The following is a 25,435-nucleotide window of genomic DNA, read 5'->3' as shown; positions in this document are numbered from 1 at the left end:
CAGTTGATCAGTTTCCAGTTACTTTATTAAACTAATAATCTCATCCATTGAGTGAATCATATCATTATCTCCACCTCAGCCAGGAACTCCCAGGACCACACACTGCCCTTGTTCACCATCAGAAACTGTGTCATCTCACAGTTCATGGGTTTGGACCCCAGTTTCTGATGCAACGTTATGTCCCTCTGTCTTTCTGGGCACAGAGCTTTTTTTGCTTGTTTTGTTTTGTTTTTAATTTTTCTAAATTGAGGTAGAATTGTTTACAGTATCATATAAGTTTCAGGTGTACAGCACAGTGATTCACAATTTTTAAAAGTTATATTCTGTTTATAGTTACTATAAGATATTGGCTGTATTCCCTGAAAGCAGGCACACTTGTCTTGTTCCTGATCTTGGAGAGAAACTTTCAGTCTTTCACCATGGAGTATGATCTCAGCTGTGGGTTTTTCCTCCTTGGCCTTTATTATGTTGAGATTGTTTTCTTCTATTCCTAGTTTGTTGAGCTTGTTTTTTTAATCATATGAGGATGTTGAATTTTGTCAAATACTTTTTCTGCATCAATTGATGTGCTCTTATGGGTTTAACCTTTATTCTGTTAATGCAGGGTAGTATACTGATTGATTTTCTTGTATTGAACCACCCATACTTTCTAGGAATAAATTCCACTTTGTCATGATGTGTAATCCTATTGAATCTGGTTTGCTACTGTTTTGTTGAGGACTGCAGTTTTCATTTTTTTATACTGTCCTTATTTGGCTTTGGTATCAGAGTAATGCTAGCCTCATACACTGCATTTGGGAGTGTTATCTCCTCTTCAATTCTTTGGAAGAGTTTGAGGATTGTTGTTAATTTTTATTTAAATGTTCAGTAGAATTCACCAGTGAAACCATCCTGTCCTGGGCTTTTCTTTGTTGGAAGGTTTTTGATTACTGATTCACTTTCCTTACTTATAACTTATATAGATCTGTTCATATTTTCTGTTTCTTCATGGTCCAGTCTTGGTAGGTTATGTGTTTCTAGAAATTTATCCATTTCTTCTAGGTTATCCAATTTGTTGGCATACAACTGTTGATAGTATTCTCTTACAATCCTTTTTATTTCTCTAAATTGTTATGTCCCTTTCATTTTGGATTTGAGTTGAGTCTTCTCTTTTTTTCTTCATTAATCTAGCTAAGGATTTGTCAATTTTGTTTTGAATAGCCAACTCTTGGTTTCATTGATTTTTCTCTACTGTTTTTCTATTTTTTTCTTTAGGAAATAGAGTGATGTCTTCTTTAACCCAATAGTTATTTACAAGTGTATTGCTTAATTATCACATATTTGTGTAGTTTCCAGTTTTCCTTCTGTTGTGGATTTCTATTTTCATTCAATCATTGTGTTCAGGAAAGTTACTTTGTATGATTTCAATCTTTTTTTTTTTAAGTTAGACTGATTTTGTGGCCTAAAATATAGTCTTCCTGGAGAATGATGTTCTGTGCTCACTGAGAAAAATGTGTATTCTGCTGTTGTTGGGTAAAGTGTTTTATATATGTCCGTTAGATCCAATTGGTCTATAGTGTTGGTTAATTCCTCTATTTCCTTATTGATCTTCTGTCTGATTGTCCTATCCATGATTGAAAATGGGGTATTGAAGTATCCCACTCTTGTTTTTAAGGAGCTGTCTGTTTCTTCCTTCAGTTCTGTCAATGTTTGCTTCATATATTTTTGGGATTTATACAAATGCTTATAATTATTGTATTATATCTAGTTGAATTTACCCTCTTACCATTATACATCCTTCTTTCTCTTTTTAAGTAGTTTTTGACTTTTCATGGAATACCTTCCCATATTTTTACTTTCAATCTATGTGTGTCCTTAGACCTACAGTGAATCTCTGTAGACATCATACTGGATCTTTTTTTAAAAATCCATTCAGCCCATATGTGTATTTTGATTGGGGAGTTTAATCCATTTATATTTAGAGTAATTACTGATAGGGAAGCACTTACTTTCGCTATTTTAATATTTGTTTTCTGTATGTTTTGTGGCTTTTCCCCCTCATTCATTAATGCTCTCCTTTGTGTTTAGTTGATTTTTCGTAGTGCCATATTTTTATTCCCTTCTCCTTTCCCTCTGTGCGTATTCTATAGATATTTTCTTTGTGGTTACCATGGGGATTACATATGTTATCCTCAAGTTACGACCGTTCACCTTAAATTGACACAAACAACTTCAGGTGCATGCAGGCACTCTACTTCTTTACAATTCCGCTTTCCTACTCCCCCTTGATGTTCCCAGTGCCACAAATAACATCTTTACATGTTGTGTACCCAGTAACATAGATTTATAACTATTTTTATGAATTTGTCTTTTAAATCTTAATAGAAAATAAAAAGTAGGGTTACAAACCAAATTACTACAACACTGCTATTTGTATTTTTCTATTTACCTTTATCAGGTCTCTTTCAGTTTATCCTAAAGTATATTGAACCTCTTGGGTTTGTATATCCATGTATTTACTCAAATTTGGAATGTTCTCAGCCATTATTTCTTCAAATAATCTCTCTGCCCCTTTCTCTCTCTCTCTCTCTTTTTTGTTTTTCTCCTTACATTTAGTAATTTCAAATGTCCTGTCTTCAGGTTCACTGATTCTTTCTTCTGCCAATTTGAGTCTGTTATTTTATACCTCTAGTTAATTTTTCAATTCAGTTATTATATTTTTCAGTGCTACAATCTGTATTTGGTTCTTTAAAAAAAATTCTATCTTTTTGCTGATATTCTCATGTTATTTCTATATCATTTTCCTTATTTTGTTTAATTCTTTGTGTATTCCTTGAGCATTTGGAGCATACTTAAGATAGATGTTTTACAGTCGTTGCCTGATACATCTGTAAGTCTGATGCATTTGTTTCTTCAGGGTTGGTTTCTGGAGATTTACTTTGTTCCTTTGAGTGAGCCATGTTTCCCTTTTTCTTGGTGTATCTTGTGGTTTTTTTGTTGAAAGTCGGGCATTTGAAAAAACAGCCACTACTCGTTTCAGATTGGCTTGGAAGACTTTCACTAGTCATTCTTGTCATTCCTATTGGAATCACCTAGGGTAAAGGTGTAAAGTCTTCTCAGATCTTTTCTGGGCATGTGTTTTATCTGGGCCAGTGTGTCTATCTACTTAAAATTTCCCCCATATTCATAGCTGCTTTTAAATGTCTTAATTTCCCAAAGAGTCTCACCCCAGGTTTTTCTTGGGGCCTTAAATGTTCTATTTTATTCCTCTTCTTATAACTTCTTGCCCTGAGGTGTCTGTGAGTCTGCAGTCCCCCTGCAGTTTTCACACCCCACAATGAGTACCATTGTCTTCCACAGCTTCTGCCACCTGAGGTCCAGCATACACCACAATTTCACATTTAGTTCTTAGTCACATGAGACAGGGACCAGTCTCTCAGGTAGCTCATCCACAGGCCAGAGTGTTGCAAGTCGTTTCTATTCCTCTTGTTCTGGTCAAGGGAGGGGACTGGGAATTGGCCCGCTTCCTCCTGACCTGTAGCATTGCCAGGAAGGGGATGGGACATGGGCAAGTAAAACTGCCAGGAAATTTCCTGAAGTTCTGAATGTGACTTTATCTTGGTTCAGTGTTTGTTTATTTACTATAGATCTCTGAATTGGTTTCCAGAGCTCCTATAAAGTTACTTTAGCCAGTCTGTTAGTTGTTTATTTAATGTTTCCATGGGGGAACAAGTGTCTGGTGCTTCTAAGTCCACCATCTTGGAAATGTCTCCATGCTTTCTGATGAGAAGTCAGATACTGGTATTAATGAAGTTCCCTTGTACATGATAGCCACATACAACTTTCAAGTGCAGCCTGCAACTTTCAAGATTCTCTCTTTGTCTTTCAGCACTTTAATTATAATGTGTCTAGGTGTGTATCTGAGTTTATTATACTTGGAATTCCTTAAGATACTTGAATATATAGGTTAAATTTTTTTTTCTCAGATTTGTGAAGCTTTTGCCATTATTTCTTCAAATATTCTTTCTGTCCCTTTCTCTTCTTCCAGATCTCTCATATACATAGGTTGGTATGCTTGATGGTATCCTGTAGGTCTCTGAGCATGTGTTCATTTTTCTCCATTTTTTGTTTGGCTTCTCAGACTAGATAATCTGAACTGACCTATCTTCAAATTCACCAAGTTTCTTTTCTGCCCACTCACATCTGATTTTGGGCCCATATAGTAAACTTCCCATTTCGGTTATTGAACATTTCAACTCCAGAATTTCTAATTGACTTTTTTTTTTAATAAGTTAAATCTCTTTATTAATGTTCTCTACTTCCTGACACATTGTTCTCAAACTTTAATTGTTTAGGCATGGTTTCCTTTAGTTCCTTGTACATATTTATAATAGCTGATTTAAAGTCTTTATCTAATAAGTCCAACATGGCACAGGCTTCCTTACAGTCAGATTTTATTGACTGCTTTCTTTCCCTGGGGCATACTTTGTGGCATACTTTTTTTTTGTTGTTGTTATGTCTTATAACTTTTTATTGGAAACCTTATATTTAAAATAATATAATTTAGAAACTCTGGAAATCAGATTCCCCCCTTTTCAGGGGTTGTGTTCTTGCTGTTTGTTGTTGTTTTTGCTATTGTTTGTCATTGACTTTCTTTGACTAATTCTGTAACATCTGTGTTCCTTCTCAGTTTGACCACTGAGGTTTCTTCTCAGTTAGCTCATTGGACAGCTAATGAGTTGATAGAGGTTTTCTTAAACACTTTGCATCATTAGATTTCTTACCGTTTGGTGTGGGGCCCTGTGTACATTCTATGGCAGACATTGAACACGAGCAGCTCACACATCTGTCTTACCCTTCACTTCTCACGTAGGGCCTCACGGTCAGGCAGAGACAAGCGATCGCAGCTGCCTCAGGTCTTTTCTGAGCACGTGCATATCCCTACACTTGCTTGTGGCATTTTAAAGCCCCAGGAATATGGTGGAGTTTTTCACAGCCCTCTATAGACCTCACATTTCCAAGATTTTCCTTTAAAATTTTTTTTTTGTCCAACCTCTTGTTTGTCCCAACTGATATTGCCATCTCAAACAGCTTTTATGTTCAATAATTGCCACTGATTTTTTTTTTTTTTTTAAGACACACCCTGAGGATAGGACTTTCCTCATTAAATGAGTCCTGAGGTAAAGACAAGCCTTTGGAGCTTTTCCTAAAAGTTGCCATTCAGGTCAAACAGTGACCATTCTTTTGTAATGAGGCTTTTGGGGGAGCTCCAAACCCATTCTTCCCCCTCCTGTGGCTGCCAGGCTGCAGGTTTTTCACAGATACCATGGTTTCCAGGCCATTGGTTTTCAAGGCTACTGCAGAGCTGGGGAGAGGAAGGTGGTAAAGTCAAGATGCCACAAAGCTCACTGTTCTTACTGAAGTTCAGCTGTTTTTCTTGAATAAACACCCCAGTTACAAGCCTTTCATTAAGTTTGAGAGTTCCAAAAATGTTGATTTTGCCCTTTTTTGCCAGTGTACTCACTGTTGTTATAGACGATCGGATCCTTACCCTACCATTCCACAAGCACTTGGGCATTTAAGTTAATCATTTTTGCACTGATGCTATGATTTTGGAAGTAATAGCAACACAATTTGATAATTATCCAGATTGGTTATTCCCCAGTCTAGATACGCATCATCTTCGGAGCTTTAAAAAAAAATATCCTCATGCAAGAGCCTTAACCCTTGTTCTGTATATTGAGATTGAGACCTTGGCATACAGATTTCTAAAAAATCACCCCAGGTGGTTATGATGTGAAACCAAGGCTGAGAACCACTGATCTAGATCTTATTTATTTTGCATCCCATAACGTAAAATAGTACCTTACGTTTCTGAGGTTCCACACGGATATCTCAGGAGGTAAGAAGTCCGCCAGTCTCTGTTCTAGTCAGACCACATCTGGAGCTGTGTTAAACTCGGTGTGTCCTCAGAGGAACTTTGATAAATGAGAGGCAAGACCGATGAAAACCATTTACTATGAAAATTAGTTAAAGGTATACACAGAAAATTAGGGAGACCAGGTAGCTGGCTTCAAATGTTAGAAGAACATTCATGAAAATTAGTTGCAGGTAGTATAATGTTCATTATGAGTTAAAGAGATTCATCTGATGAACTGGGAAGCTAATCACATATTTATAAAAAAAAAATATATGATGTAACAGACCCAACAAGTAAACTTTTGGAAAAGAACCTCTTCATAAATTAGAGACTCCCTGTTTTTTGTTTTTGTTTTTTGAGGTGTAGTATTTCATACAGTTAATGTTTTTCAGTCAAGATTATGGTTTCAAGTATTATTCTTAGCCTGATCTGCACAACTCACTGATTGGATCTTAACCAGAAACTGGTTTACCCATCTTAATCTGTGGGTTATTGACTACAAGTGGGAAAAATTCTAAATATATATATGCATATGTATATGTACAGATTTACATGCAATAGGTACTTTATGATAATATGCCTTATATTTGTTTAGCCCCTTGTACTTACAGACTTCTTTCAAATACATCATTGGGTAAGAAGGTCACTTAATTACCTCCATAAGCCTCTGAATACACAATGGTGCTTCACAAATTAGACCTCCTCATTAACAGAATATGGCATCTAAAGCAGAATCAACACAGGACATAGTAAAACCGGAAAATCACAGTTGACCTTGATATTTTAAAAGATTATCTTAAATTAGGCTAAGGAAGTAGAAAAAAATCAGAACCATTAAATTAAAAAAAAATTATCTTGTGAATTAATTGGATAAAGCCAACTTCAATGTTTAATAGGTTTTCTGCTACATAAATCTAGAGTGTGAGCCACCATGTCATTTATTTCACTGGAAATTAATTTATTGTTCCTTCAGTTCAGAAGGAAAGGAATGATCAGTGATGTTCTATTTTTGATTTTTGAAGAACTACATTTGAAAGTGTAAAGTAATTCTAGATCATATATATATATTTAAGCTGTAGGACTTGTTAACTACCAGGAACAGAACAAGGGTCTTATTGTGAAAGCCACACAAACTGTCTGCTCTCCTTGAGTATATAGAGGTATATTTAGAATTTGAAAAGCGATTTATTGAATATACCTTTAGGACAAGATCTGCCTGTTCAGTTTTGGTTTCTCTGACATGCTATTCTAATGTGAATGTAGCATTTTTGAAATTTTTTATATGCAATGTACTCTTTTAAAATCTCTTTCAAATATTATATTATGCATTGTATGGGCTCTATGTGGCACAGAGCAGTGTTTTTATAGCCTTCTGGTCAAAACTTTCTTTCTGAAGTCATGTTACACTTGTCTTGCATGTGCTTTAAAGTTGCATTCTGTGTACCTCACCGCCTCAGAAAGCTGCCGGTTCTTTTTTGCTGGAGGCAAGAGAGGGAGTTTCAAGCCTGTTATTTTACCTGCTCTGTGCCAAACATCCGGGTTCCTGTTTTATTCATTAATCCGTAAATAATAATCTGTCCTAATATTTTCCTATTAGTTGAATTGTAACCAAAAATATTTTGCTACTTTATATTTTCATCACATTTGTGTATTTGACTTAATTTTGTTTAATTTGAACTTGACATCTTTTCCTACTTATTCAATCATTCAAGCTTTACTTTGATAGCAGCATGAAGGTGTTTCATATTCTCTTTTTCAATTATGGTTTTTGTTTGTCTTGGGAAATGTCATTGGCAAAGTAGCTTCATCTCTTTTGGAATTATTAACTCTCTAAATTGGGAAGCTTCTTCTGACTGTTTATAAACTAACTGTAATGTGACAACTTCAACTGTTGGCACTTCCAAGTCCAAGCACACAGTGTGTAGTGAAAAGACACTAAATGAGAAATCAGGAGATCCAAAGTTGCTTTTTAGTTTTGTCATGCATTATGCATGAACCTTTAGCCTTCCTATCTATAAAATGAGGATGTCATGTCTTCTTAAGGCAGAGCTGTGAGCATCAGATGAGATAATGTATGCAGGAGTCCTTTGTAAACTGTAAAAGAATTAGGCTGTTGTTATTGTATTACTATTATTTATTTATTTATTTTTATTTAAGTATGATTTACAATGTTATGTTAATTACTGCTGCACAGAAAGTGATTCAGTTATATATATATATATACATTCTTTTTGTTACATTCTTTTCCATTAGGGTTTATCACAGGATATTGCATATAGTTCCCTGTGCTCTACAGTAGGACCTTGTTGTTTATCCATTCTGTATATAAAAGCTCACATCTTCTAACCCCATCCTCCCACTCCTCCTTCCCCCAGCCTCTTCCCCCTGGCAACCACCAGTCTGTTCTCTATGTCCGTGATTCTGTTTTTGTTTCATAGATGAGTTCATTTGTGTCGTATTTTAGATTCCACATATAAGTGATATCATATGGTATTTGTCTTTCTCTTTCTTTGTTTTACTATTACTATTATTACTATTATCATTATTATTATTAAAGATTTTTCCATTACAGGTTAGTATTTGAATTGTCTATAACCCATATTGTACCAGTGGTGAAGTTGGCAAAGACTAGATATTAAGACACATGAGAAGGTGGGAAACGTGGTGGATTTCCCAGCTGCTTAGCATTTAGTGAAAGACAGTCTTGGTGGAATAATTACTTTTTCCATCCTCAAATATACTGTCTTCCTTTCCAGAGAAACTATGTGAGGCAAGAAGTCATGTGTCTAAAATCTTTTTTTTTTTTTTTTTTTTTGCGGTATGCGGGCCTCTCACTGTTGTGGCCTCTCCCGTTGCGGAGCACAGGCTCCGGACACACAGGCTCAGCGGCCATGGCTCACGGGCCCAGCCGCTCCGCGGCATGTGGGATCTTCCCAGACCGGGGCACGAACCCGTGTCCCCTGCATCGGCAGGCGGACTCTCAACCACTGAGCCACCAGGGAAGCCCTCTAAAATCTTTAAAGCTAAAAAGGAAAAAAGAAAAAGAAGTCTCACCTTCAAAACAAATAAACTTTGGAGGGGCCTGTAGGCTTGAGTGTAACACTTCACGGTCCCACAGATGATAAACGTTAGGAGACCTTGGCGAGCCGCGCCCACGACCTCGCTGACACCGGCTCGCTGGGTCTCCTCCCGCGCACCTCAGGAAGTTCTTGAGTCGGAGGCAGATGCGATCACTCTCGTTACTCTTCTGCTGCTATATTTAAAGATGTTTCCCATTTTGTTTATTCATTCTTGTGTTACTTCTAGTTTACTCTTTATTTCCAAAATGAATTTTTATTTTATTTCTAACTTTTTATGGATCTTTAAAAATGGGTTTTTACTAATCACCTAATTTGTGAGCTTTAATAATTCTAATCATACTTTCTATGATTTTCTTTTTTTTGTTTTTTCATTTTTTTCTTGTAGTAACTCTAAATGGAAATTGACTGTGGTCTTTTTATATTGTGCATTTTTTTTTTTTTTTTTTTTTTTTTTTTTGCGGTACGCGGGCCTCTCACTGTTGTGGCTTCTCCTGTTGCAGAGCACAGGCTCCGGACGCACAGGCTCAGCGGCCATGGCTCACTGGCCCAGCCGCTCCGCAGCATGTGGGATCTTCCAGACCGGGGCACGAATATATTGTGCATTTTTAATTGAAATGAGTATTCATGGTCTTTTAGGAGAGAGATGTGGGCCAGGGTAGCATTTTTAAGTTCATGGTTCTTAAGATGCCATTTCTGCTATTTTCACAGTGATGGAGAGTAGGTTCAGGCTTCTGTGCTCTCTTGCCCTCTTTTTATCTGGACTTTCTCTTCTCTTCTTCCTGTTATCCTTGCCTTGCTCAATTAGGTTGCAACCCCAGTAGTTTCTCCTCAGTGCTGGCTTTGTCCTGTGACAGGGCTTCAGTTTTAAGAATTCATGGGACTCAGATCTACAGAATATTCTAGCACCACCATACCTGTGTGTCCTTTTAGTCTTTCCATCCATCAGAGCCTGAAAAGTCAGCTCCCAGCTTCTGTTGCTGTTCCTGAGCTTTCCAATGAGACCTAAAGGCAATTTGGTTTCCCTTTGCTTTTCCCCTGCAGATTTCAGAGTTTCTTAGAGCATGTGGGCTTTGTGGCGCTTGGTAACTTGTCCTGATCAGCTTGTATTGGGGGTTGGTGTAGATATCTCGTCACTGAATATTGTTGTATGTGTTATCCCTTTTTTGTTTTGCTATAATACTTGCTCTGTTTCCATAGGGAGATTCAAAAACTATGCCCACCATCATCTTTCAGGGATTCCTGCAGTTTTTTCTCAAGAAAACAATTGTTAGCTAATTATATAATTGATAACTTTATTCGATTATTGATGCCTATAACATCCCTTAGAAAAGGTTGGGCGAATCTGGGTTCAGACCCCACTTCTGCCACTTACCCGTTTTCTTCTCACATGTTGGTTCATTTCTCTGAGGCTTTTCTCATCTATAAGGTGGAAGCACTACCACACCACTACCAAGTACTACCTCAAAGAGTGATTTGGATCAACTTAAGTTGGACGTTTGACCAGCGGTTAATAAATGCACATTTATAACCTTGCGATTGGATTGCATCCGGAAGCACAGAAGTGTAATACGGCGACAATGTAGAAAGATAATTTCTTTGGCATTACTTAAAAACCTTTATTGTAGAATTTTAGAAAAACTGGCAATTAAATATTTTCAAAATAATTTTATTGATACATCAGAATTAGGAAGTGTGTCCTAACTCTCAGAAATTATATTTAAATTTGACATTGAGAACAAGCCCACCAATATTGCTGATACCATCTCACCTAGCAATCAGGAGAGGCAACATGTTGTGGACAAAGATGCTTTGCCCTTAAAATTGGGAAGAACCTGACTTAGGCCCTTCCTTCATCATCTCCTAGAAGCTTAGGAGTGAAAATTTTCCTTCCATAGCTGCAAGTTTGCATATAATCAAATTCAGTAAATGTTAATTGAGCATGTACTCACTGCTAGAAACTGGCTTAGGCACTGGACGTATAACACTGAGCTAGACAGAGTCCCTGCCCTCCTGGAACTTACAGTTCAAGGTCAAAGGCAAACAGATAAGCTAATACTGCATAGAGTATTATAAACAGAGAAGAGGGACTTCCCTGGTGGCACAGTAGTTGAGAGTCCGCCTGCCAATGCAGGGGACGCGGGTTTGGGCCCTGGTCTGGGAAGATCCCACATGCCACGGAGCAGCGAGGCCTGTGCACCACAACTACTGAGCCTGCGCTCTAGAGCCCGCGAGCCACAACTACTGAGCCCGCGTGCTGCAACTACTGAAGCCCACGCGCCTAGGGCCCATGCTCCTCTATGGGAGAAGCCACCACAATGAGAGGCCTGGGCACCCCAGCTAAGAGTGGCCCCTGCTTGCCGCAACTTAGAGAAAGCCCACACGCAGCAACTGAGACCCCAAAATAAATAATAAATAAAATAAATAAATTAAAAAATAAAAAAGTAAACAGGGAAGAACCAGGTATTATAGGAGGAGCGGCTTAACTCAGACTTGAGGTTCAGGAAAGGCTTCCCAAAGAAAATGGCACATTAGCTAGTAGCTGAGGATGTGTAGGAATCCCCAAGCCAGTGGGAAAGCAGACAAGGGCATGTGCAGAGGCATGGAGGCACGCAGGCAGCACATCTGAGGACGTGAAACAAAGGACTAATGCATAAACAGTGCTTCCAGTACTGGTTGAAGTTCAGACTCACCAGGAGAGTTTTTAAAGAATCAGATTTTTTTTTCTAGGCTGCAGCACAGACTGGCTGAAGTACATTCTCAGAGAACATTTCAAGATTCTGGCTATTAGCTCCTCTGGGGAGCCACTGGCTTAGGGTGTGTGTGGGGCTGGGGAAGGGGGCTCAAGTTAGGGAGGGCGAGGCAGGGAACCCAGGGGTGCACTGGGAAGGGCTGTAAAGCATGTGTGGAGTTGGGATTTTATCCGCAGGGTGGGGGAGCTATGGAAGGACTGAGGAGGTATGGGGATGAGGAGATCAGATTCGTGATGTACAAGGATCACGGAGTTTGCTGAGGCACGGCCCCTGCCGTCGTGAGTGATACAATCTAGTTTATGAGGTTCAACATCTTTGAACCTCAGTTTTTAAAATCAAAAATGGAAAAACAGTATCTACTTTGCATGGTTATTTGGAGGTTTAACTGAGATAATTCATGCACAAAGTGCCTGACATGTAATTGGTACTCAAAAGATGTGAATTTCTATTATTTGAGAAAACCATGGTGCCAAATAATTGGTGGACACCACGCGGCCGCTGTCCAACACCAGGGGAGGTGGGGCTCCTGTTGCGCCATCGATCTCTAGGCTCCTCTGACGAATTCCTTGTCTCTGCCCACACGGCCATACCGGGACAGAAAGCCTGCTCTTTCGCACTTACTACCTCGGTTACGGCCTTTATGCTGATAACTTCCAAGTCTCTGCCTCTAGCCTGGGGTTCACTCCTGAGCCCCAGACCCGCGAAGCCAACTGACTCCTTCAGTGGATTCCTCCACTTCAGTGTCTTGTGGGGACTTCTTCTGTTACCTAACGCCACCCGTTCCCACACCAAGAAAACAAAACCAAACCCCACTTTCCAACATTATCAACACCACTAGGTCAAGTCGGAAGCATGGGAATGGAATCACTCGTCCTTATCTTCTCCAGTTAATCCTCACAAGTCCACACCCTTCTCTCCAGGCCGGACCATCACCTCCTCCAAACTACCACCACCTGTTACCTGAACTTGTGAAACAGCCTGAGTTCCCAGCGCCATTCTTTGCCCCAACCCTGCCATCTTGAGGGACCTTCCATGAGGCAAAATGGAGAAAATTGCCTCTCCTGCTTCCCCACACACAGTTAATAAGCCTCTTCAGCGGCTTTCGAATGCCACCGAAGCGAGTCTCATGGTCTCCCGTTCTCCCTCTCCTATTTTATGCTCTAACCATCCTGACCTAGAAGAAAGTACCTAGTCTCCCACTCTCGGTTCCTCTCCCAGAATCCCCTTCACGCTGGGTAACGCCTCACCCCTGACGTCTCAGCTGGCAAACATCGTGGTGGAGGGGCACTCCTTGAATCTTTACACCAGCCGAGAGTCCCTTGTCACACGTATTTGTAGTGTCTTTCCCTCTTCCCCATTAATGCTACTCGGTCTACTTGTAGCTTCCTAACGCCCGTCTTCCCCACTAGATTGTAGCAACATGGTGGCTAAAGAGGGATTCACAGTCAGTCCATGTTGTTCGCAGATTCTATTTGGGGCGTCACCTCCTTGCTCACGTTTTTTGTAACTCCCAGATCAGCACTCAGGGCACTTTCTCAGTCATTCTTGGACACGCACAGAAAAGTAAAATTTTAAGTTGCCCGACACGCTCACTCTCAGTGGAGGTTGAGCAAAGCTGACGCTCTGCCCTCTCGTCTCAGCCCTTGGACCATCAATAAGCCTCCGTTGTGCAGTCTGCTTAGTGCCACGTTTTCCACGTTTTTGTGTTTTTTGTTGGTTTCACTGTTGAAAATGGCCCCCATGCATAGCACTGAAGTGCAGTCTAGTGTTCCTAAGTGCAAGAAAGCTGTGATGTGCCTTATGGAGAAAATACATGTGCTAGATAAGCTTCATTCAGGCATGAGTTATAGCGTATTGCCTATGGGTTCAGTGTTAATGAGTTAACGTATATGAAATGAGATGTCTTTACACAGAAGCACACATAAAACAAGGTTATATTTTGATCAGTTCATGACAGTGTGACCAGAGGCTTGCAGGAAGCTAGCCCTGTATCTCCCCTAGTAGCAATGGTTCAGTATTAGCTAATTCTGTTTCTTTGATGATTTAATAGAACATAACTATTGCAATAATAAGACTCAGTGTGTTTTGTTAACTTCTACATCCCCAGTAGTCATCACAACAACTCTCATGATATAGTTGTTCAGTACACATTTGTGGAAACAGAACTGTCTCTGTGTATGTGTTATACATACATACATACATACATACATACATACATACATGTATGTATGTGTGTATAACATAACATGTAAATATTTATATAACCTATAAATAAACTGAATTTTTTCCATGCCGAAGGTATACCTCACAGCCTTATCGTTACTTTGTGCTTTTTTAAAAAATGCTAAACGTAGGTTTATTTTTGATGTCATCTTTATTTTTATTGTTATCTAGGATGCTGGAGAGATGGTTCGTTCCTTTATCGGTGGTTTGGGACTTGTTGTCAATTTACTGAAATCAGATAATGAAGAAGTTTTGGCGAGTGTATGTGCTGCTATTACCAATATAGCAAAAGATCAAGAAAATTTAGCTCTTATCACAGATCATGGAGTTGTCCCTTTACTGTCCAAACTAGCATATACAGTAAGTAATGTATCTTTTTATTTCAAAATGCATATTGTCATAAGATATCACGGTGTAGTAGCAAAAACAATGAGCTTAAAATCCAGAGACCTGGATCCAAGTTTAATATCTATCACTGGTGAGGTATGAGGTTTTAGTGAATTCATTTTAGTTTCTCTGAGGCTAATAAATGTGAAAGTGTATTTCAAACTGAAATCATCACCATCGTCGTTATTACGAGCCTTAAGATAATTGTTCATGCCAGCTTTAGAAGTTAAACGCTCCTCTCCCAGCTTGGGTCGATGGCATTCTTGAGCTAGAAGATTTTGGCAATCGCTGTATTGTTTACCCAGAGTTGTGCCAGATAGAACAAGCAGCCCTGAGAGATAATGACTTCACCATGACCAGAGGTATTTGAGCATAGCTTGAACTTGGCAGAAAAGTCATGGAGCAGAAATTCAATGATTGGAAGCCTGCTTGGTCTAGAAGACTTTTGGGCCAGTCTAATACTAAATTCCTGAGAATATCTGCCAGTTTCAGTTAAGGACACCAAGTTGTGACCTGAATCAAGAGAACAGTACAATTAATAGACAGAAAATTTTAGTGTTATTCAGTTGTATTATACCTATATGAGGTAATTACATCCAAAAAGAAGTATGTGGTCTGCGTAAACAATACAGAAAGGAAAATGGCAGACTCAAAACCTGTCCTCGTTTGCTGCATTGTCTTCTCCCTCTTGGGAACCAAGGTGTATTCCTGATGTGGAAGAATTCCTAAGGTGAAGAAGTAGAATTAATGCACTTCCCCCAGTTATCTGGCAGGCTCCCTTAAGAGTGTCCAGTATTCCTTAGTTGTTTTTATTACTTGGCCACTCGCTGATCTGTAGCTCTGTGTTGTGAGTAGACTCACTCAAAAGGAAATTGAGCCTTGAGCAAATAACTAATACCAGACACCTGATCGCCTTTACCTGCATGCACTCCACTCAGTTCATAAAAGGAAAATGCAGGATTGAACCTTGATGCATTGGTGACCCGCCAGAATACTAGTCCCCATCAAGACACCAGCTGAGCAGCCAGTGGGTAATAAACACCTAGAGCATAAGCGTCACAGGGTCATTATGATGCACTTACCGTAATCTGTTCTCCGTGTGCAGAATAATGATAAACTGAGACGTCATCTAGCAGAAGCCATTTCACGGTGCTCTACGTGGGGCAGAAACAGAGTGGCCTTTGGCGAGCATAAGGCAGTGGCTCCATTAGTGCGGTACCTGAAATCAGATGACACCAACGTGCACAGAGCGACGGCCCAAGCCTTGTACCAGCTTTCAGAAGATGCCGACAACTGCATCACCATGCACGAGGATGGCGCAGTGAAGGTACTGTTGGCCAACTTTGTGGTTTAGTTCAAGTTACGTCAGTGTAGGTTGGAAAGAAACTTAAGTGATGTTAAGGTTTTACTGAAAGGGGTATTTGAACACACAAAACTGCCCACTTGTTGCATCATGGCTGCAAATGAGCCGTGTGTTATCATTATCATGAATTGTGCTGCAGAAAAGTTGCGTGGAGACAGAATTTTTCTAAATTGGAAACTATAAAATGTACCCAGTTAAATAAGTACAAGTTCCATAATCTGAATTGGATTAAAGAAAATGTATAGTGCAGGAATAATCAGTGGTATTCATAATTCTGTTTAATATTTTATTTACTTAGCACTTAAATAATAAAATATAGGCACCAACTGCACAACAAAGGAGCTGACAAACAGCAACTAGACAGTGTTGCCAGTCTTAACCACAAGCAAAGAACCAATTCAAAGACATGTTTTTTTAAAAAAAAAAACCGTGCATCAAATTTTCTTTGCCTTTAACTAATATCCAGGTGGGAAAGTTTCTGCACGTAGACTTTGATATATCTATACATTGGAAACCACCTAGAGCTTATTCTGAGTGGAATATTTTGATGACAACAGATAGAAAAATACTTAAGAGTACGTGAACAGCTTACAAGTATTAGGAAAAACTGATTTCAAATTCTAGTTCTCTTCTATGCCTTGTTTCCTTGTACAATGTAATTTTACTGTCTGTTACCTCAGTTTGGAGCCTCTGACAGCCAGCTGCATTTACATTTTGAAATGTATACCCAAAGTTAGCTTGGTCTTTTAGACAAAAGCTAATAAAATCTTAAGTTAATCATATCTTGTCAAACTTATATATGCTAAATATGAAACATCTTTGGAGGAATAAGACTCTTAGAATGCCAGTTGGTAATTTTTTTAATTAATTTATTTATTTATGGCTGTGTTGGGTCTTTGTTTCTGTGTGAGGGCTTCCTCTAGTTGTGGCAAGCGGGGGCCACTCTTCATCGCGGTGCGCGGGCCTCTCACTATCGCGGCCTCTCTTGTTGCGGAGCACTAGCTCCAGACGTGCAGGCTCAGTAGTTGTGGCTCACGGGCCCAGTTGCTCCGCGGCATGTGGGATCTTCCCAGACCAGGGCGCGAACCCGCGTCCCCTGCATTGGCAGGCAGACTCCCAACTACTGCGCCACCAGGGAAGCCCCAGTTGGTAATTTTTTGAGACCATTATTTTAATTTATCCTTTAAACCTATTAGAGCTGAAGAATACGATGTTAATTTTTCTGAAATTAAACCCAATTTACATTTAAATGTGTCAACTTTTCCATTATAAATCCATTTTTACGGCACAAAAGTTAGGCCATATTAATTTTTTCAAGCAAAAAACTGGCAGAAAAAGCACCTTTTAAACTAAGCACTAATTTTTTAAAGTTAATTATAAAAAATATACTGGAATGTTTACTTCAAGTTACTAAAGAATGGTAAAAATGTCATCACTTCTATGTGATTATGTTCACACTTCAAAAAAGAAGATTTTCTAATTTAAAATTATACATTCTGTTATTGAACAAGGACAATCTAATATGCACAACCTAAAGACTTTTAAAGAAATGAAGCTATAAATTTAAGTAGCCTGATAAAGTGTCTGACGTAACATGCTTAGACAATTATCAGTTTAAAAGCAGAATTTCTAGACTACTCAGAAAGTTTTCAAATTTAATAGGTTTACGTGTTACCATTCAATTGACATATATGCCAGGTATATATGCAACTCTCAATTATTTCTCCTAATACAAGTCAATTTCTCCTAATACAAGTTTGGATTTTGGTAATCCAAAATCATTTATGAATTGTATTCTGCTATGAAAAATGTTGAAACTGTGTTCACCCACCCACAGAGCTTATATAAATAAAAAAATAAAGCAATAAAAATGATTAGGGTGAGGGGACAGGATAGAGGAAAACAGAGGGAGTTGGGTCTGTTGCCCTTGAGACACTTTCCCGGGTCATCTAAGGGTGTGTTGAGGGCCTCTCTGTCTTGCCTATCGGCATTCCTGACTACCTGCTATTTCTACTGTAGGGTACGTGTAAAGAACCGATTCTTGTAAGTTTACTGTAGGCTACTCTGTCACGAACAGAGGCTGGCCTCATGGTGGGCTCTCCCTCAGGCGGCTGTCGGGGAAGCATAAGGACCTGTGTCCCTTCTTTGGTTTTGAGGTAAAAAATGTGGATGTAGTGTAGTGGCTGTTGGTAGAATCCAGTGCAGTTTGGTAGTTGCTTGGATATGGGGAATAAAGGAAAGTGTTGAGTCAAAAATTACTCCAGACTTCAGGCTAGGTGAAGAGGAAGATAACAGTAGCCAAGACAAGGCAAGAAAATATGTGGCGCATCAGGGTGGTTAAGGTCCCTGCGGTGAATGTGTCACATTGTGTAACTGCTAACATTTCTGACTTCAAATGCATGTGAACTTTATCCACTATTTTGGCAAATCCCTGACTGTTTTGTTCCTAAATGCTACAGCACCTCTCTAGGCAAATGCTTAGTCGGCCCTTCATATTGATGGGTTCCACATCTGCAGATTCAACCAACCACAGATCGAAAATATTCAGAAAAAAAAATTCCAGCAAGTTCCTAAAAGCAAAACTGGAATTTGCCACATGTGCTGGCAACTATTTACATATCATTTACATTGTATTTACAACTATTTACATAGCATTTACATTGTATTTACAGCTATTTACATAGCATTTACATTGTATTCAGTATTATAAATAATCCAGAGATGATTTAAAGACATACAAATGCTCAAGTCCATTCTCAAGTAGGTCTGTGTCTTTATTCCTGTTTTACCCCTAGGTTCTTCATGACATTTTATTTTCTTAAATTCCATATATATATGTGTTAGCATACGGTATTTGTCTTTCTCTTTCTGACTTACTTCACTCTGTATAACAGACTCTAGGTCTATGAGGACATGGGGAGGGGGAAGGGTAAGCTGCGACAAAGCGAGAGAGAGGCATGAACATATATACACTACCAAATGTAAAATAGATAGCTAGTGGGAAGCAGCCACATAGCACAGGGAGATCAGCTCGGTGCTTTGTGACCACCTAGAGGGGTGGGATAGGGAGGGTGGGAGGGAGGGAGACGCAAGAGGGAGGGGATATGGGGATAGATGTATACGTATAGCTGATTCACTTTGTTACACAGCAGAAACTAACACAGCATTGTAAAGCAATTATACTCCAATAAACTTGTAAAAAAATAAAAATTTTTTAAAAAAGCAAAAATAAATAAATAAATCTAAATAAATAAATAAATAAACAAAGACATACAAATGGCCAACAGGCACATGAAAAGATGCTCAACATCATTAATCATCAGAGAAATGCAAATCAAAACCACAATGAGATATCACCTCACACCTGTCAGAATGGCTATCATCAAAAAGACCACAAATATCAAATGTTGGTGAGGACGTGGAGAAAAGGGAACCCTCTTGCACTGTTGGTGGGAATGTAAATTGTTGCAGCCACTATGGAAAACAGAATGGAGGTTCTTCAAAAAACTAAAAATAGAACTACCATACGACCCAGCAATTCCACTCCTGGGTATATATCTAAAGAAAATGAAAACACTAACTTGAAAAGATACATGCACCCCAATGTTCATAGCAGCATTATTTGCAATTGCCAAGATATGGATGCAACCTAAATGTCCATCAACAGGTGAATGGATAAAGAGGATGTGATATATTTATCTACACAATGTACATATAAACAATGGAATATTACTCAGCCATAAAAAAGAATGAAACTCTGCCATTTGCAACAACATGGATGGACTTGGAGGGCATTATGCTGAGTAAAATAAGTCAGACAGAGAAAGACAAATACTGTATGTTGTCACTTATATATGGAATCTGAAAAATGCAACAAACTAGTGAATATGACAAAAAAGAAACAGACTCACAGGTAACAGAGAATACACTAGTGGTAAGTGGAGGGGAGAAAGAAGCGGGGAGGGGCAAGATAGGTGTGGGGATTTAAAAGGGGCAAAACTACTAGGTATAAAATAGATAAGCTACAAGGATCTACTGTACAGCACAGGGAATAGAGCCAGTATTTTATAATAACTGTAATGGAGTATAATCTTTAAAAATTGTGAATCACTGTGTCACACATCTGAAGCTAATATAATATTGTAAATCAGCTATACCTCAATAAAAATTTTAAAAATTAAAGTACACAGGACAATGTGTGTAGGTTATATGTAAATACTACATCATTTTATATGAGGGACTTGAACATCCGTGGATTTTGGTATCCGTGGGGGTCCTGGGACCAATCATTCCCCCTTGGACACCGAGGCACAGCTGTATAGAGTTATTTCCTAGTCCTGCAAACATTCCTGCAGCAGCTGCCCATGAGCAATGTGGACAGGTTCTTTGACAATTACCAGAGTCATCCTATCACCCTGTTCATAAGTAATTTATTCTAGAGTTAGCTCTTTCCCTGTACAATTTCCTCAACAGTAGCAGCTGACATTATGCAGTGTATCTGTGAATGCCAACTGGTGTTTATTCTGTAGTAACAGAGAAGGAGCAGGTTTGAGGGTCTGGAATAAATTAAGTTCAGTTTCTAATGTGTTCCATTTATTATTTTTTTAAATTTTATTTATTTATTTTTTACATCAAAACCCACGCACATATGGCCACCTTATCTTTGATAAAGGAGGCAAAAATATACAATGGAGAAAAGACAGCCTCTTCAATAAGTGGTGATGGGAAAACTGGACAGCTACACGTAAAAGAATGAAATTAGGACACTTCCTAACACCATACACAAAAATAAACTCAAAATGGATGAAAGACCTAAATGTAAGGCCAGACACTATAAAACTCTTAGAGGAAAACATAGGCAGAACACTCCATGACATAAACCACAGCAAGATCCTTTTTGACCCGCCTCCTAAGAGTGATGGAAATAAAAACAAAAATTAACAAATGGGACCTAATGAAACTTCAAAGCTTTTGCACAGCAAAGGAAACCAGAAGCAAGACAAAAAGACAACCCTCAGAATGGGAGAAAATATTTGCAAACGAAGCAACTGACAAAGGATTAATCTCCAAAATATACAGGCAGCTCATGCAGCTCGATATCAAAAAAAACCCAAACAACCCAAATCCAAAAATGGGTGGAAGACCTAAATAGACATTTCTCCAAAGAAGATATACAGATTACCAACAAACACATGAAAGGATGCTCCACATCACTAATCATTAGAGAAATGCAAATCAAAACCACAGTGAGGCATCACCTCACAGCAGTCAGAATGTGTTCCGTTTAAACAGTCAGTTTGAATTTTAGGTCTAGAGCAAATGCTATCCAATAGAAATGTAATGTGAGCCGCATATGTAATATTATATTTTCTAGTAGCCCCAGTTTAAGAAAAGATAAAGAAACAGGTAAAATTAATTTTAGTAATATATTTAACCCAGTACACCCAAGATATTATTTCAACATGAATCAATATAATAAAATACTAATAGTTTACATTATCTTTTTTTGGTACTAAATCTTCAAAATCTGGTGTGTGTTTTTATACTTACGATACATCTCAATTTGGACTGGCCACAGTTCAAGTTCTCAGCAGGTGGTTAGTGGTTTTCTTGTCCCACAGCATAGTCTAGAGACAGGAGAGAGGGCAGATTCCGGAAGTGTCATTGGAGCAGTATTAAGCCGTGAATGAGGGTGGTTAAGACGTTTTTGGCTGAGAGTTTAGAGAAGCCTGGGAAATGTCTACATTTTTACTCACGGAGCATGTAAACCAGGAAGAAGAACTGTCAAAGCAAACTCAGGAAGTCAGCCCGTTAACCAGGAGCCCTAGAAGCCAAAGGAAGAGTAGGTTTCCAAAGGGTTTGTGTTTGAATACTGCTAAGCCGTCAGTTATGAAAAACAATCCTTGTGGTAGAGGCTCTCCCGGCAAGCATCTCTTCTATAGGAACTAATAAACCCCCTGGTCTGATGCATACAATGGGTAGGAATAATCCAGTCCTTACCCTCTTTATGGTTTCACACAGACTTCCTTCTCCAAAGTATCAGCCCAGGGTCTGTGTCATTACAAAACCTTGCGAACATGGAAGCAGAGCTGTTGGCAACTGTATCGAAAATATGAGACATCTAGGAGATATTCCAAAGTCATTTGCTAATTATAACAAAACTGTAACATAGGAAAGTGATAGAACGAGTGATAGAAGAAGTTGCAGAAAAACTGAGCAAGACAAGCCCTTTCCTAAGACAGAAAAACTGATCAAATAGAAAGAAGATGAGCACCTTTAAGAAGCATGAAACTCCCTTCCCCATCGTGACACTGGGTTTGTTTTGCAAATGTCTATACCAAGCAGGTAAAAACTACCATAACTTTCTGGAAGGCAGGAAATTGAAGAGACTGCAGAAAATGCAACCTGGAGTACTCCCAGCAGTGGCAGAGTGACGGAAGAGTGGTTCAATTTGAGTAGAGCTAAAAGGGTGGTCTTGGCTGTTCCCAGACTCATCATGCATAGTGGCACCCACAGTACCAGAAGATGAACCCAGAAGCTAACACACCCCTTGGTTTTTGAAGCCTGGCACAGGGAAAGAAAAATATCACTAATGCTTTTGAGTTAAGTAAATGGACTTTAGGTACTCAGATTACTCAGGAACTCTCATTGTCCATATGCAAGTCTCCATAATGTTTGATTGAACTATAATATTTTTGGTTAATTAAAACGCTTCATGTAACTTTATGGTTTTGAGTACTTTCCTCACATTTCAGGTATTCCCTGGAGTGCTGGGAATATCTAGTTCACTTGATGATATGCAATTAAATTACTTAGTTAGGACTATTAGATATCACTGAATATATTACAATACCACACATAGAGTCATATACAGATTTGTTTCTGATTGACTTTTTTCTTATTACAGTATTTGAACTTTTCCTTTAAAGTGAGAAAGAACTTTATGATTACTTAAGGTTTCCAGTAAGTTAGATTTTAGTTTATCCTGTTTAACCTTAATATTATTCATATGCCAAACATTTTCCTTATTTCATTTTTGTTTTTTAACTTAAAATATACTAGCTTTAGTAAAGTGTAATTGACATATGCATGCACATAATTGAAGTATACAATTTGGTAAGTTTTGACATATATATATATTGTACATACACATACTCACATGAAATCATTACCAAATCAATATAATGATCCCACCAAGTTTCCTGCTACTCTTTGGTAAAGCTTCTTTCCTGCCCCTCTCTGTCTTGGGGCAACCACTGATCTGCTTTCTATCTATATAGATTTAGTTTTTATAGATTAGCATTTTCTAGAGTTTAACATAAATAGGATCATACAGTATGTGCTTGATTTCTTTGTTTGGCTTCTTTCACTCAGCTTAATTGCTTTCACATTCATCTCTGTTCTTACATGTATCAATAGTTCACTCTTTTATTGCTGAGTAGTATTCCATTGTATGGATATACCACAATTTCCTTTCACTTGTTGATGGACTTGTGAGTTATTTCCCATTTGGGGTTATTACAAACAAAGCTGCTGTGGATATTCATGTACAAGTCTTGTGTGGACATGCACTTTCACCCCTCTTGGGTAAATGCCTACCAGTGAGTGGCTGGATCATATGGTATGTGTGTGTTTAACATTTGAAGAAATTGCCAAATCTGCTCTCCAAAGCGGCTGTACCATTTTGCATTTCCACCAGCAGTGTATGGGGGTGCCCTTGTCACACTTGGTGTATTCAGTCTTTTTTATTTGAGGCATCTGAATAGGTGTGTAATGGTATCTCATGACTTCAATTTCAATTTTCCTAATGACTAATAATGTAGAACATCTTTTAATGTGTTTATATGCTAGCTCTATAACTCCTTTGGGAAAATGTTCAAATTTTTTGACCATCTTAAAATTTCATTATTTGTTTCCTTATTATTGAGTTTTGAGAGTTCTGTATATAGTCTGGATGTAAGTTCTTTACCAGATGTATAATTTGCAAATATTTTCTCCCACTTTGTAGCTGGTCTTTTTATTCTCTTAACAGTGTCTTTTAAAGAGCAGACATTCTTAACTTTGATGAAATCTAACTGATCTTTTTAAAAAATGGATCATGCTTTTGGTGCTATATCTAAGAAATATTTGTCTAACACATGGTCACAAGGATTTTCTATGTTTTCTTCTGGAAGTTTTAAAACTTTGGGTTTTACATTTAAGTCTATGATCCATTTTGGGTAAATTTTTGTTTATTATGCTAGGTAGGAATTGAAGCTAATTTTGGGGGGCATAAGGGCATCATTTGTTGAAAAGATTGCTCTTTCTCCACTGAATTTCTTTTGTAGTTTTGGAAAGAAAATCAATGAATACATATCTGTTTTGTTCCCTTGTTCTATTTGTCTATATTTATGCCAATACCACACTGTCTTAATTACTGTAGCTTTGTAATAAATAAGCCTTAAAGTTAGATAGTATTAAGTATTCCTACCTTACTGTCTTTTAAAAGTTGTTTTGGGGCCTCCCTGGTGGCGCAGTGGTTGAGAGTCCGCCTGCCGATGCAGGGGATACGGGTTCGTGCCCCGGTCTGGGAGGATCCCATATGCCGCGGAGCGGCTGGGCCCGTGAGCCATGGCCGCTGGGCCTGCGCGTCCGGAGCCTGTGCTCCGCAGCGGGAGAGGCCACAACAGTGAGAGGCCCGCATACCGCAAAAAGAAAAAAAAAAAAAAAAAAAAAAAGTTGTTTTGGCTATTCTAGTTCTTTTACATTTCCATATGAACCTTAAAATCAGTTTGTCATTCTCTACATTAAATGCTTCCTAACATTTTTGATTGGAATGACATTAAATCTATAGATCTTTTGGGGAAAATTGGTATCTTGACAATATTGAATCTTGTGACCCATTAAAAAGGACTGTCTTTCCATTGAATTAGATCTTATTTCATATCTCTCAGCTACATTCTGTAGTGTTCATCATATGGGTTTTTCACATAATCGCTATGTAATCAGTACAGATTATTCCCTGTGTAATCAATATGTTTTGATGCTACTGTAAATAGTACTTTTAAAATTTCAAGTTCTGATTGTTAATTGATATTATAAAGAAATGTGATTGATTTTGTATACTGATCTTGTATTCTACAACCTTGCTAAACTCACTTATTTACTCTAGTAGGTTTTTGGAGATTCTATCATATTTTCTATATAGACCAGGGTAGGCAAACTTTTTCTGTAAAAGGTCAGATACTAAATATTTTAAGCTTTACGGGTGGCATATAGTCTATGTTGCAGATTCTTCTTTCTTTTATTGTTGCCATTGTTGTTGTTTACCACCATACGAAAATGCAAAAGCCACTCTTCCTTCTGTGAGCCATACAAGGACAGATTGTGGTTTGCCAGCCTCTCACATAAACAATCATGTCATCTGCAAGTAAAGACTTTCTTCTTTTCCAACTTAGATGCATTTATTTATCTTTCTTTCCTGATTGCATTGGCCAGAAACTGTGTACAGTGCTGGAAAGAAGCAGTAAGAGCATATGTCTTAGTCTTATTCTTTATCTTAGGGTAATGCATTCAGTCTTTCACCATTAAGTTTAATGTTAGCAACAGATCTTTCATGGGTAACCTTTATCAGGTTAGGGAAGTTCTCTCCTATTACTACTTTGATGAGAATTTTTTATCAGGAATAGATGCTGGTTTTGTCAGGCGCTTTTTCTATATCTATTGATATCATCTTATTCTTTTTCAGTTTGTT

General features: G+C 38.3%; 1 protein-coding gene across 6 annotated transcripts in view; it reads left to right on the top strand.

The window, feature by feature from the left end:
• Positions 1-25,435, top strand: part of ODAD2 (outer dynein arm docking complex subunit 2) — a 240,839-nt gene that overhangs the window by 160,190 nt on the left and 55,214 nt on the right. For all 6 annotated transcript variants that reach the window (XM_082618220.1, XM_082618221.1, XM_082618223.1 and 3 more), the window contains 2 exons: positions 14,124-14,312; positions 15,445-15,666. In XM_082618220.1, coding sequence (XP_082474346.1) covers positions 14,124-14,312; positions 15,445-15,666 — 411 coding nt within the window. The remainder of the gene's footprint in view (positions 1-14,123; positions 14,313-15,444; positions 15,667-25,435) is intronic.

Source organism: Mesoplodon mirus (assembly GCF_964341445.2).
Source record: "Mesoplodon mirus genome assembly, chromosome: 4".
In the NCBI taxonomy this organism is placed as follows: domain Eukaryota; kingdom Metazoa; phylum Chordata; class Mammalia; order Artiodactyla; family Ziphiidae; genus Mesoplodon; species Mesoplodon mirus.
Note: the sequence above shows the minus strand (reverse complement) of the source record. Positions and strands in the feature narration are given on the sequence as shown.